The following is a 20,214-nucleotide window of genomic DNA, read 5'->3' as shown; positions in this document are numbered from 1 at the left end:
AAGGTCGTTGCTTCACAAAGTCACAAAATCTTCAGAATTCTGTGGGGAAATAAAGTTTGAAGTTGTTTGAAACTAAAAGAAGAGTTTTTTATGAACCAAGGTAGACAGTGTGTTAAAGAAATGCAGTATTTTGAGACAAACATCTGGAGTGCTAATCTGAATTGGAAAGGACTAACAAACATCTCTTTCAACTCATAGCTGATTCAGGTGACAGTCTTTCAATAGTTCCTTCACATTTTTAGAGCCCCTTCATAAATTAAGACTTTCAAGATATAGCTTAATTAGTTTCTATTGAAACCCTGACCATCATGGGATGCTAAATCATTTCCCCAAAGGTTAGGATGCAAGAAAGATGGGGGGGGGCGGGAATGGGGAATTTGATTTTACCTACCACTTAAAGGCATTGTTTGGCGATGGTATGGGAATTAGACTAATATAGCAAAAAGACCTTGGATCTTACAGGCAGAAATATCTAGGTTCAAATCCAGATTCTTCCACGTTCATGGTCATATAACTTTGGGCAATTTACATCTGAGTTTCAGTTTTGTCATCTGCAAAATGATTATACTATCATCTATTTCAAAGAATTTTAAAGGGCTTGGAACATAATAGTCATTTGCTAAATGGTAAGTATTATCTTTATTCACCTGTACAAATATACCATAGGATAAATATGAGAAGTAGACTTGTTGGATCAAAATGAATGAGGATATTTAATTTTAATATCTATACTGCCAGATTATCCTTTAAACCAGATTTACTAATTTGCATTTGCACCCAAAATGTAAGGAAATATTCAGTATTCCATACCCTATTCATTTTAGTTTTTGTTACTTGTTCACACAAAAATGGTATTCCATTGTTATTTTAATTTGAATTTCTCTGATTATTAATGAGGGAACAATTTTCATGTGTTTATTATCTATTTGTATTTCTGTTATTTAACTGCTCATAATCTCTACCTATATATACAAATTGGGTTGTGGGTTTGATATATGTGAAAATGCTTTATATATTTTGAATAACAATATTTTATGATCTAGGCTGTTTATTATCTATGTTTTTTAACTTCTTTGGGGCCCTAATAGCACTTTTAAATATTCATGTTGTCAAATCTGACAACTTTTCCTTTGTGGCTATTAGTTTAAATCTTTTTTAGAAGGTATTTCTCCTCCCCATGATTATGTCAGTATTCTCTTCGATGTTTTCCTAGTACATGCTTTTTTCTGTTTACATTACATTTAATTCACTTGTACTTTTTTTTCTGGTATGAGGTAAGAATTTACTGATATTTGTGCTGAAATAGATAGGCAGTTGTTGGGGCACCTGGGTGGCTCAGTGGCTTAATTAAGCCTTTGCCTTGGGCTCAGGTCATGGTCTCAGGGTCCTGGGATTGAGCCCCATATCGGGCTCTCTGCTCAGCGAGGAGCCTGTTTCTCTCTCTGCCTGCCTCTCTGCCTGCTTGTGCAGTCTGTCAAATGAATAAATAAAATCTTTAAAAAAAAAAAAAAAAAAAGATCGGCAGTTGTTTCAACACAATAGGCACCCTCAGAGATAGTTCAGGTTTGGTTCCAGACCACCACGTGAGTATCGCAATAAATCAAGTCAAACGCATTTTTTGGTTTCCCAGTGTGTATAAAGTCACGCTTACACTATACGGTAGTCCGTTAGGTGTGCGGTAGCGTTAGATCTTTAAAAATGTACATAACTTCATTTTAAAAATACCTTATTGCTAAAAAATACCAAATATCATATGAGCTTTCAGCGTTGTAATAAATGATCACAAATCACAAGTAACTAATAAGTCTGAAATATTGTGAGAATTATTAAAATGTAACACAGAAACACAAAGTGAGCAAATTCTGTTAGAAAAATGGCACTAATACACTTGCTTAAGACAAGATTGCCACAAACTTTCAATGCGTTAAAAAATGCAGTATCTGGGAAGTACAATAAAGCAAAACACAATGAGGCATGCCTGTACATTTTAATTGTCCATATACTTAACATATTTTTGTCTATTAGTATCCCTTCTTGAGGGTATCATCCTGCCCCAACTCTAATCCTTGGTGTAACTGGCAAACTTGACACTTCCTCTATGGTTACAAGGATAACCACATAATTTGATATAAGAATATTAAGAGAAGTCTTTATTCTTTTATATCAAGAGCCAGCAGTGATCTAAGAGAGAATAAATAAGAAAACAAACACAGAGGAAGAAAGATATGGAGAGATAGTGACTTGATCACATTGAGTCCCTGGAATCAGATCTCCTAGTTATATTAGCCAATTAATTTCTTTTTTTAATGAAGTATTTTATTTCTAAATAAATATATTTTATATTTTTTGTTATAATCCAAAATGATATTATTTATTTTTTGCGTAAAATTTTCCAGCTTTGGCCAATAAGAATTCTTCAGTATGTTCTGTGTCCCCTTTGACATGTCTCCTTCTTTTTGTTTTTTGAGTATTTTCCGACTTTTTGTCCATAAGATATTCCAGGTTTGTCTTGTAATTTTCTTGCCCCAGTCCTAGAATCAATCATTTCTACAAGGAGCCCTGGTGTTTACTGGAGAATGACATTTTGAAACGAGGCTCTGGGAATTGGGTGTATTGTTGCTATTATGTCTAGGCCTTCTCAGCAGACAGTTAAATAATATATGTGTGTATACAAACCCATGTAATAAACATATATCTATACTTGTTTCTGTATATATCTGTCTCTCTGTATATTTTGCTAATTATAAGTTTTTACTGATATCTCTGAATCGCTTCCAATATCAGAGTTTATTCTAACCCTCTTTTCTTTTTATTTATTTATTTATTTTTAGCATAACTGTATTCATTGTTTTTGCACCACACCCAGTGCTCCATGCAGTACGTGCCCTCCCTATTACCCACCACCTGGTTCCTCAACCTCCAACCCCCCCCACCCCGCCCCTTCAAAACCCTCTGGTTGTTTTTCAGAGTCCATAGTCTCTCATGGATCATCTCCCCTTCCAGTTTCCCTCAACTCCCTTCTCCTCTCCATCTCCCCATGTCCTCCATGTTCTTTGTTATGCTCCACAAATAAGTGAGACCATATGATACTTGACTCTCTCTGCTTGACTTATTTCGCTCAGCATAATCTCTTCCAGTCCCGTCCATGTTGCTACAAGAGTTGGGTATTTATCCTTTCTGATGAAGGCATAATACTCCATTGTGTATATGTACCACATCTTCCTTATCCATTCGTCCGTTGAAGGGCATCTTGGTTCTCTAACCCTCTTTTCTTGCTTGTATCTAATGGAACTTCTCTTTCCCACAGTGAGAAACCTGGTTGTCATTATCCATTATTCATTTATTTATTCCACCCCAGTATAAATGCAAAGCAGTGTCAGAATTACTAAATTATACTACACTCATAAAGTACAAACTTACATATTAGCACACATTGTTTATGTACAGTTTACTCTGTCTTTAGTCTTACAATTTCCAGTCAGAACATTACTTTCCAAAGTTACTAAGGTCACTCCCTTTTTTCTCCTACCCCTTTCAGTGTAGTTATATATCTTACATTTGTAATAAATACAGGTGTATTAACTCGTCAATGTCTACATTATTTCTGGCCTACCGATATTCTGTTTTTTATTGTCTTAGTTTTAGTTTACACTCATTAGTGTTCATTCTTTGTGAAGCACAGAACAATTGATTTTGGCAAATAGATAATTATGTGTTTTAATTATTTAAAATTTTTTTAAAAAATCATTGTCTACTGAAGTTTTCCCATTCCATTTAAGACAGTTTTGCAAAGACTTCCCTATATACCATTGGCACTTTCCCAGCCTGCTTATTATGATCAGCTAATCGTCTGTACCTTAATTTTTCATTTAATAACACACTGCTTATACAACCTATATATCAATTTCATTATTTTAAGTGGCATAATTTTTTTATTTTAATAATAACAATAACCAGTAGTTTTTTTAAAGTATAATTTATATACAATGTTATATTAGTTTCAGATGTACAACAAATTGATTCAACAATTCTATGCATTATTCAGTGTTCATTGTGTGGTCACCATCTATCACCACATGATGCCACTGCAATACCTTTAACTCTGTTTCCCATGCCGCTCCCCCCTCTCTCCATGATTACTTATTTTGCAACTGGAAATTTTGTACGTCTTAGTCCCTCTTATCTAGTTTGCACATCCCCCCACCTGCCTTTCTTCTGGCAACCACAAGTTCTCCCAAACCCCAACCCTAAGAGTCTGGTTTTCTTTTTTTGTTTGTTTATTTTGTTTTTTATATTCCATAATTCATTCTTTTTGTAATAATACCCAGTACTTTCATTGCAAGTTCTTATAATAGTATCTTAATACATTAACTCATTTAATCTCCATAACAGTTCTGTAAAGTAGATATTTTTTACTTTATATTTTATGGGGGGAATTGAGTCATAGAGCACCTAACTGATTTGTTTGAGGACAATCAAGTGGTAAGCCTGGGTCTTGAACTGAGGCAGGCTGGCTCTGAAGTCTGTGCTGCAAACAACTAAATTCTACTGCCTCTTATTGTAAGCCTGTACAAAAATTACTTAATGTCCTATTAAGAATGTCCTTTGGGGTGAAAAAACAATGCCCTTCATAGTTTTTTGTAAATTTCAAGCTTTTATGTTTTCCCATCCCCAGCTTTTTCTTTTTTTTTTTACTTTCAAAAAGAGAAGATCTTTATTATGTATGAGGCAAGAAACATAGATTAACCACATTTATTTTAATAAACAGTTATAAATTAATACATCCCAGCTTTTTTTTTTTTAATTAAAATTATACCTACACAGTACCCCCCAAAAATCAGTCTGTAGAGAAGGGTATAAAATGAAAAGAAAAATGTAACCTTCTCCACCCATAGCTACACTATCAGCTTCATTTACCCAAGACTACTTTTAACAGTTTGTTTGTAGTTCTTCTAGTAAGTTTTATTATAGTTTTAAATTATGTAGTTCAAATTCTATTTGATTTACCAACTAATCAACTTCAGGTAGAAGTTGTTGTGTTGATGTTGATGTCACACTCTGAAAGATGATTTAGAGCATTTATAATATTTTAAACCTTCCTTCTACAACTTTTATTCCCAGTTTTATTAATATTAGTTTTTATTTTTCTAATGGCTATTTGTAGGGCTCTGATTAATATGTTTAAAATATTTCTTGATATGTAAACCAATAGGCATTATCTACTACCTTCCTACTATGAAATATGAAAAGGTTTTTTTAAAAGTTTCATTTTCCTGTCTCTTCCATTTTCCTTTTGTTGTTGTTATTCCTATAGTATCATTTCTTTGTTAAGGTTTCTAATACCTTCTGTTATATGGCTTTAGTTAAACCTCCCATGCTTTGTTTATAGATTGAGTCTATTTTAAACCTAAGAAAAGTTAATTTATAACTGTTATAATATATATTATATATCATATTATTACAATTTAAATATAAATCTCTGCTGGGACAAATAATGTATGGGATAGATGCATGAAAAGTAAATGTCCAAATTCTGCTTCTAATAAAGATGGAGCCAGCAGAGATATGATTTATCTTTCTTCATTAAACAATAATAAAACCAGAAAAAAATTATGGAAAAGTTGTTTTTAGACATTGGGAAGATGACAGTATGGGACTGTGATTTCTTAGAAAAAAGCATAAAGTAAGCCCTATAGTTGTACCAGTTTTCTGCACAGCAGCACCAGGAGGGAGAACCAAAACAGAGTTTGGAGGTCTCACTGAATTGAAGAGATGAATATTAGAGTTTGGTGGGCAGAGGCAGAATTTGTGGAGAAGAGTACAGAATGGAAGGAAATGTGGAGCAAGAAATTTCCAGATAACTGTGAAGGAGGTCCCCTTCAGTCTTTGAGATAAATCTGAGTAGTTAAATACTGGAAGCAAGAAAAAGAAAGGAGTGGGTAGAACATTCTAGGAATTCACTGAAAAGGAGTGGGTAGAACATTCTAGGAATTCATATAGCTAGAAATAAACCATTTTCCTTTATGCCAGAGAGGAAAGATTCATAACACATGTGACAGCAAATAGAAGGCCATCATCTTAGTAGAGAGACTAAGTCAGCCCTACATTAAAAGCTTTTGGGCAATGCCCCCCTCACCGCCAATAAAGCTTAAAAGCAAACTTCGAAGGAGCCTGTTTCCAAGTATCTCAATATGTACCAAAATAAATCAAATACTAGATTAAAGAAGAAAGCAAAATCTAGTAACCCAAAAATGCAAAATTTATCCTTCTAAGCATCCAATTAGAAATTATAGACATTCCAAAAAAAGCAAGAAAATATGACTCATAATACAGGGGAAAATCAGTCAATAGGAATAGACCTAGAAATGACAGAGAAAATGGAAGAAACAGAAAAGAAGGTGAAAAGAGCAATTACAAATATATTATATATATTCAAAATGGTAGAATAAACATAAACCTAATGAGGGAAGACATGGAAGGTACAGATAGACAAAATGGAATTTTTAGAGATGAAAAAGGATGTAACAGCACATTAGTTGCTGCAAAAGATCAATGAACCTGAAGACATAGAAATCACACAAAACACAACGAGAAAAAATATTTTTTTTAAAGTAGAGCATCAGTAACTTGTATGAAAATATCAAGTGGTAAAATGAACATGTAATTGGAGACTTACAGGGAAGGGAAACTAAAAAATGTATTTGAAGAAATAACGGTCAAAAGTTTTTCATATTTTATGAAAACTGTAAACCCACAGATCTAAGAAACTCAATGAACTCAAATAGAATAGACCTTTAAAAAAATTCTCAGACATATCATAATCACATTGCTGAGAATCAGTGGTAAAGAGAAGACCTTACCAGGAGTGGAAAGGAAGGCACATTTATAATAGAAGAAGAGATAGAAAAACAACAGACTTTTTGTTAGAGACTATGTAAGGCAAAAGACTATGGAATGTCACCTTTAATAGAAGGAAAAGCATCGCCAACCTAGAATTCTTTAATCAGTTATAATATTTTTCAAAACAAATTAAAATATCCTTTCAGCAAACAAAAGCTGAGAGAATTCATTGCAAGAAGACTCCCATCATAAGAAATGTTAAAAGAAAGTGACATTAAAAAAAAAAAACAAAAACAAAAACGGTGGAATAAACAGTTCCTCGTTCTTGTTCCTCTGAAAAATACTGAAAAAGCATCCAGAAGCTGTCTTAACCATCTTCATAGGAGCTCTGGAGGACAAAGGTTTTGGCAACGAAGCAAATACCCAATGAGGAAAAAGCCATCTTCAAAATGGTAGGAAATTTCATGGCATTTTTACTCTTGCTCTACTCCCTCATTGAATGGCAGTGCTCTTGGTCTTGAGCAGTGGCAGCCCAGTTCCCAGTTACCTTCATTGAACTAGATAGAGTGTAGGAAGACGTTATGTGCAAATCATTGTGTATGTGTGTTTTAATCTTGCTAGGTGGATATGTGAAAGACTGACCAGTTGATTTCTGTCATAGGTAGGCTGATGATTAGGTTCCTGTCAGCTGAATTTGCCTCTATTTTAAGATATTCCCTCAGAAAATTCTTCCAACAACTTCCAGTTATATGTATTTGGACAGAAACTTGTCACTTAGTTACTCTTATAGTTACAAGGGTAACTCTTCAACGGAGGCTGGAAAATGTACCTTTTTTTAAAAAGTTTTTAAAGCAGGGAACATTTTTACCTAAGTGCTAAAAAAATGTATGTTCTTGAAATAATATATATTGTGGGAAGGCAATTATTAGTCTCTGTCACAGAAAACAAGAGACTAGTTAAGAGACTGTTTGGAAAGAGATGATAGTGGTTTGTGCCAGTGGTAGTGGGGTAATGGTAGTGGGGTTGTGGGTGAGATGTAATTGATATATTTTGAAGGCAGCAACCAGAAATCTTAATGCTGGATTAGATATGGTAAAGAGAAGGAGAGAAATAAAGAGTGATACCTGGGTTACTAGCTAGTAGATGGTAGCACCAATAATTGAGATGAGAATAAAGAAAGGCCAAGGTGTTGTGGGGCTTTGGAAGGAGGGAGGGGAGAAGCATTAGTAATCCAGAATTTTCTTTTGTGATATGTTAAATTTGGGATGCCTATTATATAGCGAAGTGGAAATCAATACCTTTTTGAATTTCTCAAGATTCTATTTAGAATCTTTTCCAAGGGTCACCCTCTCCTCACATTCCTCAGAAATATCTCTATTTACTCTGAAGTTTTCTGTTTGCTTTTACTCACTCTTTATTTGCATGTACTGATTTTCCTCACCTATCTGGTAAACTTTGTAGGCTCATTTTATATTTGCAAATGAAGAAATATGTCGATTGTATAGGTATGCTCTGTGAGACAGGCAGGCTTCCCGGGAGTGTATTTGGTGATGGAAGAGAGTAGGCAGGATGGCTGAGGACCCAACAACATTTCCAAAGAACCCATGTGTTTCTCTCCTGATGGAATTTTCTTTTTAAACCCCTGGTTATCTGATGTGGAAATGTCAGTGATAGCAAGCTCTATTCTGCTTCCCTATCAAGGCTTGAAATTCACAGGCTCTCCACCTGGACAGATGGCACATTTTCTTTGGAAAGCAATTTTTGCTTTCTAAATGAAGTACTGTATAGTACATCATTAGTTTTTGATGTAGTGTTCAATGATTCATTAGTTATATATAACACTCAGCGTGTGTTATATATGTGACATGTGACATGTGACCTCCTTAATACCCATCACCCTGTTACTCCCTCCCCTCTGAAACCCTCAGTTTGTTTCCCAGTGTCCATAGTCTCTCATGGTTCATTTCCCTCTCTGATTTCTGCCCCCTTCAGATTTCCATCCCTTTGCCTATGGTCCTCCGTGCTATTGCTTATGTTCCACATATAAGTGAAACCATAAAATTGTCTTTATGGTTTATGAAACCATAAACTTGGCTTACTTCATTTAGCATAATCCCCCCCGGGGTTTGGTTTTTTTTTTTTTTTTTTTTAACTCTTTTGTGTGTCTGATTGGGAAAGACAACGCTGCCAACAGCATGTGCTCTGAGGGCTGAGAAAGAGAAGATCCAGCTGTTCCGAATGTAGCTCTCTAATTAATAACTGTGACAACTGCACCATCATCTGATTCTCTTTGTATATGCTGTCCTTGAATTTTTTTGCTTCTCAGGCCCACCTGATTTCTGCAGTTCAAGGCTCTAATTCTCTTGATGCGAGTTTCCATTCAATCAGTCTCATCTGCTTTCATATTTTCTGAATTTTCTCAACTTTCTAAATCCTGGTGTCTCACTTTATTGATTACCAGTATTGCCATGGGACTATTCTTTTTGAAATATTGTTTTCTGTTAATTTACTAGAACCTGGGGAGTGGGAAAGAAGAGAGCCCCATGTTTAGTTCCTTATCCTGAAGCTCCTATATTGGTTTGTTTTATTGTTCTTTTCTAGCTTCATGAGAAGAATGCCTAAAGCATTTCTCCTCAGTATAAATGTTATAAAAGAGTTTTTTATTCATAAAGTGTTCCATGTTCATTTAAATAACAATACAGAGTTAAACAATAAAAGTTAATAGTATCCTGTTTCCTCCCCTCCAGAGATGTTAGTATTTTATGTCCTTTCACACATTCTTTCAAGCTTATCTTAGGGAGAAATTTTTTTTTTCTTTTGTATTTTTTACAAAAAAGAGTTCATGTGGTTTTTTCATTGTTTTGGTTTTTTACGGTTCTTCTACTTCCCATATATATTTATTTTTAATTTTTATACTCTATTTATTTAAAGTAATGACATTTCAAATGTTAAAAGTTCACATTGTTTTTTAGGGGAAATTCAAGGAAATGAAAAACAAGCAAAAGAACTGATGTGGAAAAGTCTGAGATGTATTTCAAGAACTCAAAGTTAGACACAGTTTGTCTGAAGGAGAGAATCTCTAATGGGGAAGACTGAGAAACTCATAGAAATAATTTAGTCAATGTGTTAGGGCAATGAATAGCAGCAAAAATGGGAAGCTGCTGAAAATTTAAGAAAAGTCATGTTATTAACTGCTTAATATTAATGTACACTTAAAACCAAAAGTATTACTTATGGAAAGATCATTCATTGAACTGTTATTTTAATTAATTTGATATATAATGAACCTGCTGTCTACAGGAGAGAGTATTTTTGAAAGTAGTTTGTAGTATTATGTACGCTCAAAGAGATGGTGTCAAATTTGGTCTAGATGAGTGGGCAGTGTGCATGCACATTATGATGCTTCCAAAGCATCATTCTCAGTCACTGCAGCCTTGATTGTGTAGCAAAAGGAATATCAGATGAAAATTTAGGACACTTAGGATTTAGACTACTAATTATCTGGTTAATTTGGGACAACAAACTTGAATTTCAGATTCTTGTATGAAATAAGGAATAGGACTGGATTATCTCTAGAGCACCTTTCGTCTCCAAAAATTCAGTGGTTCTCTGATTCTATAATTGTTCCTATACACCTTAATCTAGCACCAAGTGTTTCCTTAGACAGTGTTAAGTACCCATTTAGCAATTACAAATTAAGGAATTATTGAAAATGCTTTCTAGCCCAATACAATATCAAATGCCATTTTTTTCCCTCGGGGTGGGAGAGGGGCAGAGGGACAGGAAGAGAGAGTCCTAAGCAGGCTCCACACTCAGCACATGAACCCAATGAAGGACTTGATCTCACAACCCTGAGATCATGACCTGAGCCAAAAATTAAGAGTCAGACGCTTAACCAACTGAGCCACCCAGGGGCCCCTCAAATGTCATTTATTATCTAAAGCATTTTAAAACCTTTTAAAATGAGGTTATATTAATTCTGACAATTCCAATTCTTCTTTATTTTTGTTTCTGCTTGAAGTTGCTGTGCACTGTTTTGATTTTATAAATTCAAGTGTGAAAATTATAGTATCAAGGAAGCTAAGGTTATATGTGTAAATATATATGTATAGATTTCTTTTATAATTGGCAAAATAAATTATAGTAGCTATGAGAAAAATATTTAGGTTTTAAGTTTTTTATGTCTTTAATAACTATTGAAAGAATACAATTACCTTGGGAAATATCCTTGTATTACAAGCAGTCTAAAATTAAAACTTCTTTTTTTATAAGGTGATTTTTTCACCAAAGGAAAACGTTATACCATATTTCAGACCAGAATATATAGAATCCAAACCAAAATATCAGGTGAGTCCTGAATTATCCTATCCCAATAACAATTATATTTAAATACTAGGCTTCTCTAATACTTTATATAATTCAGTGGTTCCAAACCAGACTACCCATTAGAAACATGTGGCTGTCTTTGAAAAAATACATGTTCTCAGATTCTACCTCTGACCTGATGAATCTCGATCTGGAAATGGAGCCTGGGAATCTGTATTTCTCAGAAGAACCCAGGGGATTCTTATACTGTCATCTGGATATCAACTAACACTTGAAAAACAGATGTAATAAAATGTATCCACTACAATGAAGTCTGATCAACTAAGTTGAAATACTAGGCTGATATTTCACATTTTCCCCTTTTCAGCTGATTCATATAGAGGTTGTATGAACAAATATAAGAATACGTTTGAAACATCTGAATAACAGATTTCACCTCAAAGGCTATTTCAGTTATAGACTATCTTGATCCCAGAGCTACAAAACTGCCCGGGGCGCCTGGGTGGCTCAGTGGATTAAGCCGCTGCCTTCGGCTCAGGTCATGATCTCAGAGTCCTGGGATCGAGCCCCGCATCGGGCTCTCTGCTCAGCAGGGAGCCTGCTTCCCTCTCACTCTCTCTGCCTGCCTCTCTGCCTACTTGTGATCTCTCTCTGTGAAATAAATAAATAAAATCTTTAAAAAAAAAAAAAAAACTGCCCATGGATATTACACTGAAATTTCACTATAATCCAGAACTTTTTTGTACTGCTCTCTCATAACCATTATAAGGCATGTATGGTATTCATCAAAAAGTAAGATTCTACTGTGACATGCTAAGTACTGGGTGGAACTTATTGTCATTGTTGAAATTCCCAGACTTAAAAGCAGATGATACATACTCCCAAGTTAGTCTTTAGAAACTATTTGTGATACTTCTAATGGGATATCTACTATTTGCTTTGCATTTTAATTTTTTCTTATATTGTCACTAAAATGGTAAATATTTATAGGATAGGACTTAGATCCTACTGTTAGCCATTGTCTAAGTAAGTGTAGCTAACACTGGAAAATAAGTTCTTTAAAAAAAAAAACAACTATGTAGGAATGCTGTTTAAGTATTTTAAATATTCTAGGTTACAAAAAGCTCTTGGACACAAAATAGTATCAGAATTAAGAATTCTAAAATTTTGCATTAACATTTTCATCATTCCAATTTCAAGTATTTTAAAATAATTAGTCAGTTTTCTCTCTGTAGAAGGTGGGTGAATGAATAGATAATTTGACAGATTGCTCAAAGAAAATTAACTAGAAAATTTATTATAAATTCAAATAAATACTACAGAATTTCTTACCTTTTGTTTTTAATATTGCAGTTCCAGAAATTCAACCTTAAGAATGGTTTTGATCCTTTTCTAAGGAATATAAACAACAAAACATCAGTCAGTAAAAGGAAAGACCAAGATATGTTCAAATATAGAAACACTACAAGTGCAGAGATTATAGAGCATGAAGACCAAGATCCTCCTTACCCAACATACTCAAAAACTGCAAGACCTACTAATAAAACCTGGCCCCGTGATCCTCGTATCACCACAGTAAAGACTTTAGACACCAAGACTAAGTTAAAGTCAGCCTGTGATCCCGATTTCATCACAGTAAAGACTTTAGACACTAAGAGTAATTTAGCCTGTGATCCTAATATGACCACAATAAAGACTTTAGATACTAAGAATAAGTTAAAAGAAAGACTACCAAATGTATCTCCACCTAATTTTGAAGGAGAATCATCAGTGACTGGAAATGTGAATACATATTGCCTCTCAAAATCATTAAGTCTTACTCCTCACCTAGAAAATTTAAAACAATCAATGGTGCTCAAGTCAATTTTAAGTAAAAATCTGCAAGACCTAGCAGATAAATTATTTTCTAAACCAGAGATTCCTATGGACACTGAAGCAAGAAAGAAAAGTCATAGTTCTCCACTTCTGAGTATTCATGACGAATCACAAAGTCGTTTGGAAAGTAAAGTATTTGAAAAAGTCCAAGATTCAAATATCTGTCTTCCAGAAAAAGACAGGGTACATTCAAAGTCTCTTTTAAGACAAGTAACTAAAGATATCCTTGCAGATTCTCTTGAATGTGGACTGTCATTTGAAGATGGACCAAGAAAGTCTCCAGAGGTAGAAAGAGCACTTGTTTCACCTCCAGGTGATAAACACCTGGAGGCTGATGAGATCAATTTTCCACTTACAAAAAATAATCTCCAGAAGAAGCATTCAAAAATTGAAGTGTCTAGATCCAAACCAGGTGTAAGTGCCATTGCACATGATTATGTTATAAAGCAAATATTCACAGCACCTATCTTCTCAGAGTTGGAAGTCGGAGAGAAAGAGTCAAGTGAGACACCAGTAAATTTGCAGAATCAATTACCCACAGCTTGGGAGAGTTTATCTTCAAATATTCTACTTCGTTACGAAGAAAATGATGATGAAATGGAATTGCCACTGGCCAAATCTGTCATAAGCCAGATAATACAAGCATTTCCTGTAGATACTCTTTTAGAATCTGGGATAATCAAAGTGATAGAGTTAGATAAAGAATATCAGAAGGGTTCTGTGCAGGATACAGAGACAGTCTTTGCTGAAGAAGAGCCAAAGTATTCCACAGAGGATTATTCAGAAACCCAAAGAGGAACAGAATCTCTTTCAGAGAAGAATACACTCCTCATTCCCAAAGAAACCACTTCTTTCAATAGCAATGAATATATGGATGAAGGCCAAAATATATCCCTACAAGATTCAAAATATCAGTCAACACCAGATAAAAAAACAGATATGCTGAATAATAGTCAGAGGTTGAATAGAGAAGAAAATGATCTAAATTCTGCTTTAGAAAATTTAAGTAACTCATTAATGGGTAAACTTAATGACTCAGATGTAATAATGTTAAAATCCTTTTTAAAACATATGTTTAATATTTTTTTCAAATATAATCAGTCTGAAAGAAGACAACCAGAGAAAGAACTAGAAAGACTAATTCAGCATCCTTTTCCAAATAATACAGAAGACCTGGAAGAAATTAGAGAGAATTTTGATAAAACAGATAAATTAGACAGAAAACCTATGTTGAGTCCAAAGCTGTGTGTATTTCTAGAAGAACTCTCGGAGTCAGAAATTAAAAATTTAAAATCTGAACTAAGTAAACATATCCAACATTACCTTGTAGAAAGACTTTCAGAATCTGGACACATCACCAAAGAAGACTTGCCAAAAATCTACCAAAATCTGTATTTGATGAATGAGAAAGTGGAACCAAAAGGGCAAAATATTTTTCTGGAAAAATATTCAGAAACTGTAAAAGAAATCATGTCTTTTGTAAATAATTTTAATCATCATTTCATAGATAAACATTTGGAAATAAAGCTAAGATCTTTCTTAAATGAAATTCTCCAAAACTATTTCCTAAAAAACCTTTCAGAAAGCAGTTTATTTAGAGAGACAGAATCTGAGACTATCAACTCAAACATGTCTTCTCTAAGAACTAAAAGTGCCTCCGTATCATTTCATGAGTTAGGACAAGATATTTCAAGGGGGAGTTTTGGGAAAAGATTTGACTTAAACATGAAATACCCTTTAAATAGATCTCTACAAAACTATCTTACAGGTTTATCAGAAAATGAACTATTAAATCTAAAAGGTGATTTAAGCAAACACTTCCAGAGCCTTTTAATAGAAAGACTTTCAAAATCAGGACTAATCACAGAAAGGCAATTAGAGGGGCTCAACCAGCATATAAATTTGATCGGTTCTAGTTCCATACCATTAAAATGTATAAAGCCAGATTTATCTTCTAGAAATGAAAACCAATTTATGGAGAATTCAGAAAAGCAAAATAAATGTTCAAAAATTGTTCAAAAAACTACTGTACAAAAAGTTCCTGAGGGGAGACTTGTAGAAACAGAACTAACCAAAAAGAAAGAAAAGGAATATTTTTCCTTAGAGAATATTAAGGAAAATCCATCAATAACTGAGGAACAGAAAAGACACTATCTTAAAGAAGGAGCCAAACCCCTGAGATTAATTAAAGTACAACCTTCTTTCATCAGAAATACCCAAGTGATTCCATTAAATAAGTCATCAGAAAGACTTACAGATATCGTGCTTAAGAAACAAAGGAAAGAACATGGTTTCATGCAGCTTCCTCAAGCAGAAAAGTATTATTTTAAAACAGAAATTCAAGACTCACATGGTTGGAGTGGTAAATCAAAAGCAACTCAGTCAAATATTTGCCTTGAAAGGACACTAAAAATGAAGTCCCTTGAAAAAGGGGAGCATAATGTCTATAAACTGACGGCACGGGAAAAACCAGAAGCAGTACTGTCTCCGTATCCGAGAATTCCTAATTACGAAATGCCAAGTGAAAATGAAGAATATCTATACAAATCCACTTTTCCTTCCAGGCAGAATAACATTTTAAGCTATTTCAGTTTAGAGGTTGGGGAGAAATCAAAGCTAGAAGACCAGTATATTCAGAGGTTGAAAGGAAATAATAATAATAATAAAAAACATCTAGTAACATTGGCACAATCCAAAAAAATACATACTCTTTCTGGACGGACAAATGGAATTTGTAATGAAAAGCACGCCAGGTTCCCTGAATCACAGTCGTTTAAATACAGAGGTGTGGAAGCCGAGAAAAACTCAAAACCATCCCTCTTCCCAGAAGTATTCAGGAGAGAAAATGTAAAGCCGAAGGTCCGGAAAGAAAGAGACCCTGGCAACAAGCAGAAGTCCTTCAGCAAGATGGTTGGGACGCCGCCAGCCCCACTGCCCTCCGCCAGAAGTCCAAGGAAATCTCTTCCAAGGAAGTTGCTTCACTGGACCGCGAGAACAACTATCCACGTAATACGGTCTTTCCAAATCTTCTCCTTTTGCATTGGGCAAAGTTGGTCAATCATCTACTTTAGGGTGTGCCTGTCTGTAGGCGAGTCTGTGTGTAACCTTCCTCGTCCCAAGATACACAGACTGTCGAACTTACAAGAATTCTTTTGACATTCAAATTCACCTCACCCAGATCAAAATGAAGTCCCCAAGGCAAGGGCACTCCTTCTGGAGCGTGAATCAGAAAAAAAAAACACCCTTTCCTCCCGGCAGACTTCGTAGACCGCCCGAGCACAGAGCCCTATCTATGGCGAACAGGCTGAGTCACTCAGCTCTGACTCACCCCTAACCCTGGGGGCTGCTGGGCCGGCACAACATATACAGCTCTTGGCAGGGGCTCTGTCCCCTGGAAACATAGCTGGGATTTTGTTTTCGTGCAGATATAAGTATAGATAGTATTCTTCAGATTGCTAAATTATCTTCATTTCAGTAAACAATGATATTCTGTGCCGGTTATCCTGATAAGTATTAGGGATATGCAAAATTTATCATCTATTGGATTATGAATGGAAAAAAATTTTTTTCAAAGATTTTATGTATTTATTTGATAGACAGAGATCACAAGTAGGCAGAGAGGCAGGCAGAGAGAGAGGAAGGGAAGCAGGCTCCCTGCCAAGCAGAGAGCCTGACTCGGGGCTCAATCCCAGGACTCTGGGATCATGACCTGAGCTAAAGGGAGAGGCTTTAACCCATTGAGCCACCCAGGTGCCCCATGAATGGAAATTTTTTAATTTAACTTCTCAACTCTCTTCTATTCCCATTGCCCCTGTGCTATATCATGGGCTGAGGAACTTGGGAATTTAAACCTATTAACAGAAAACAATTAGGAAGGTAAACCTGCTAGCAGACTTTATACAAACCCATTCCAAGGTTAAAAACTAGGAGTAGAAGGGACTTATTTTACTTTTCTGGGCTGCTGCTCTTCTCTGTTTGTATATATAAATAGGCATGCCCCACACCTGGGAGAACTCATACATCCCAAAATGATATTACATTGATAATTTGATGTGCATAATCCTTTGAATGAGAAACATAGTTCTAATTTAGAATGGTTGCTTTGAATTTGCTTTCTGTAGTAAAGCAAATATTTAGCTTTAGTAAATAGTAAAATTAGTAGCCGGAAAAATATTATCAATTTAGCTTATGCTCTCAAATTTGGATTTCTCTTTTCTACTTAAATTTGGTAATTTAGTATTGAGAGGTGTGTGTGTGTGTGTGTGTGTGTGTGTGTGTGTGTGTGTGTGTACAAATAAATGTGTGTATCCACTAGGAAAAAGAGGTAGAAGATGGGTTCATAGTTCTGGGAACCGACTTTCTAAAGTTCCTTTAGACAAATTGAATCTTTAATGTCAGTTTTCCAAACAAAACAATAAATTGTGTTTATGTTGTATAATATGAGATCATATAGGATCTCAGAAACTTTATCTGTCCTAAGAGTAGGCAGGAGAGATAGAGTTATCCTTATTTTCCTCTGTTAAACCAACAGTCCCTAAACTTTTCTCCCCAGTGAAGTTGACAAAAGAGAATTGAATGGCAGGAGGGCATTTTTCAGATCCTCAGAAAGACTGGCTCATCTGATCCTTTTCTCAAATCCAGGAATCTCCCAAAGGAATCAAAGTAGAACACAGATAAACTGAACTGTAGGAGCATCCAGAAAAGTAACCAGTTGTACTCTAGTAATCAGTTATTTCATCGGTGAAGCAAGAATTATGTATTACTCACCAAAGTAGCAGAAATTCCCTTAATAATGTGGCTTACCTAATTGTTCCATGTACCTAAAAGGGGAGAGGAAGAATGTTTCCTTGCATTCTTGCAACCCAGGCAAAAATGTAAAGTAGGTACAACTTATCTCTAGCTCTTTATACCTTCATTTTTGTAAATCTTTTTTTTTTTAAGATTTTTTTTTTTTAAGATTTTATTTGTTTGTTTGACTGACAGAAATCACAAGTAGGCAGAGAGAGAGGGAGAGGCAGGCTCCCCACTGTGCAGAGAGCCCAAGTGGGACTCAATCCCAGGACCCTGGGATACTGACCTGAGCGGAAAGCAGAGGCTTTAACCCTCTGAGCCATCTAGGTGCCCCTATTTTTGTAAACCTTTCTTGCTGCCCTAATTCTCAGCACTGCACAACCTCCCCCCACCCTCCGATTCTATTAATTCATTCCCACCTTCTCTCTAAATCAGAGTAGCTTTTTCATTTGGTGTGGTCATCTCTGCAAAGTGTTAAGGGACAAGATGCTCATACTGCAGAATAAACTAGTTTAAACTAGTTTAAGAATAACTAATAACTCCATATCCCGTTTGGGATAATTGTAGGTTATTATAGGTTTATTATAAAATAGAGCCATATTATATAAATTTGAAAAAAGAAAAGGAAAACAAAGCCCATAATCCCACCACCCTAATCCAACCATCTTCTTTAAAAATGTACTTTGGTGTACATCCTTCCTGTTATTTTCCTAAATGTCTTCCTTCTTTACTCTCAGATTGTACATAACAATTTTTATTACTTTACTATGAACAGTATAACTCTATCCTCAGATGCCAGGCTCTCTATGAGCGTGTGAAAGTGTATTAAAGAAGATGTTTATTAACTTTAAAAGAATGAAACTTTGGATGATATGAAGTTTCAAGATTCATGATTTATATTTAGAGTTGCAGAAAATATAATTTGGAGAATTCTAGAATAGGCAGACTGCCATTAGGTGTCCGACCCTTAAGGACACCTCTCCTAAGTTTTTCTGGTTTCCAGCTTCATATCTTCTATCCCTTCTAAAATAACAGATTTGTTGAAACAATAAGACTTTTTTTTTTTTTTTTTTTTTAAGCGTGGTTTCTATGATAGTATCTAATAGGCAGCATTGGGTGTTGGATTTGAATTTGGGGACTGCCTATAAAATATTTAATGCTTTCATTCTTTAACTATTGACATTCTACACTTGAGTTCTTATAAATTTAAAATGTACTTTTAAGAAAACTAAATCGCCAACCAGATCTTTTATTTTACTATTTAGGATTGTTCGGATAGATTTGAGGATATACCTGTGACCTCATTTAAGCATGCTGAGCAAGCAAAATCAAGAACAAGGCTTTTAGGAAAAAGCCTGGATGATAACCACAATCAGTTAAAACACTTTGCAAGACCGAATACTGCTCCAGAGGTTCACAAACGGCGAGAGAGCTACAACGGAAAATTAACAAGTCCTCGAATCATTTCAGCAGGCTTAGTTCACATAAATGACGCAATCCCAGATTATGAAATCCAGAAAATGAGGCAAAAAAAGAAATTAAAAGAGAATATTGAAAAGTGTTCGCTCATTTGTGATATTATACAAATGTTAAAAGTTCAGAATAATATGTAAGGCCAACAGTCAATTTCTCCCATGAACAAAATGGTTTGGAGATCTGTCCTTTTGTGTGATAGATGTCAACAACCAAATTTCATCTTGTTAGAACCATTTTGTTTTAATTAAAATGAAAAAGAAGCACTTTTGATGTAAATGTGTTTTTGTTTATGAACCTTAGGGAACAGAGCAAGAAATATATATTTAGTTCATATCCATTAAGTTTTATTTCCCCCCCTTTTCACTGTATAGCAGTATCTCTCCAGTCGATAGTTCTCTGATTTCCCAAATCTTTGTTATTCTCTAAATTATTCCTGTCCGCCCAGTTCTCAGGGTCTTTATTTGCCATTACTTACGTTTAGCCATGTGTTATGAATATGCTCTTATTCTCCAGCTCTAATTATACTTTATGACCCAACAGTATGTCATTTTCTGGGGTTAGAGAACATCTCTTAATTTTAGTTTCTAATAGTACAACTTTGACACTGTAAGTAAAGCTAATCAGATTTTATAGTAATTCCTGAGACACCTCCTATACTGAACACTTTGAACTTACTCAAAATACTATGAAAGGGCCTCTTTAATAGCACAAAACATAGGAAACTACAAAAAATGGTAGAAACTACATAAAAATTGGCAAAATCAACAGAGGATTTAAATCAGAGACCTCCTGGGACGCCTGGGTGGCTCATTCCGTTAAGTGTCCCAACTCTTGATTTCAGCTCTGGTCATAAGGTGAGGATTGTGAGATTAAGCCCTGCATTGGGATCTGCGCTGGGAGAATCTG

General features: G+C 34.9%; 1 protein-coding gene across 1 annotated transcript in view; it reads left to right on the top strand.

The window, feature by feature from the left end:
* The window catches only part of C2CD6 (C2 calcium dependent domain containing 6), a 136,946-nt gene extending 117,501 nt beyond the window's left edge, over window positions 1-19,445 (top strand). Inside the window, exons 13-16 of the mRNA XM_046018194.1 lie at window positions 11,113-11,187; window positions 12,520-12,767; window positions 12,825-16,047; window positions 19,098-19,445. Of these exons, the coding sequence (XP_045874150.1) occupies window positions 11,113-11,187; window positions 12,520-12,767; window positions 12,825-16,047; window positions 19,098-19,445 (3,894 nt within the window). The remainder of the gene's footprint in view (window positions 1-11,112; window positions 11,188-12,519; window positions 12,768-12,824; window positions 16,048-19,097) is intronic.
* Window positions 19,446-20,214: the final 769 nt, after the last annotated feature.

Source organism: Meles meles, chromosome 9 (genome assembly GCF_922984935.1).
Source record: "Meles meles chromosome 9, mMelMel3.1 paternal haplotype, whole genome shotgun sequence".
In the NCBI taxonomy this organism is placed as follows: Eukaryota; Metazoa; Chordata; class Mammalia; order Carnivora; family Mustelidae; genus Meles; species Meles meles.
This window is presented reverse-complemented; position numbering and strand designations above follow the sequence as displayed.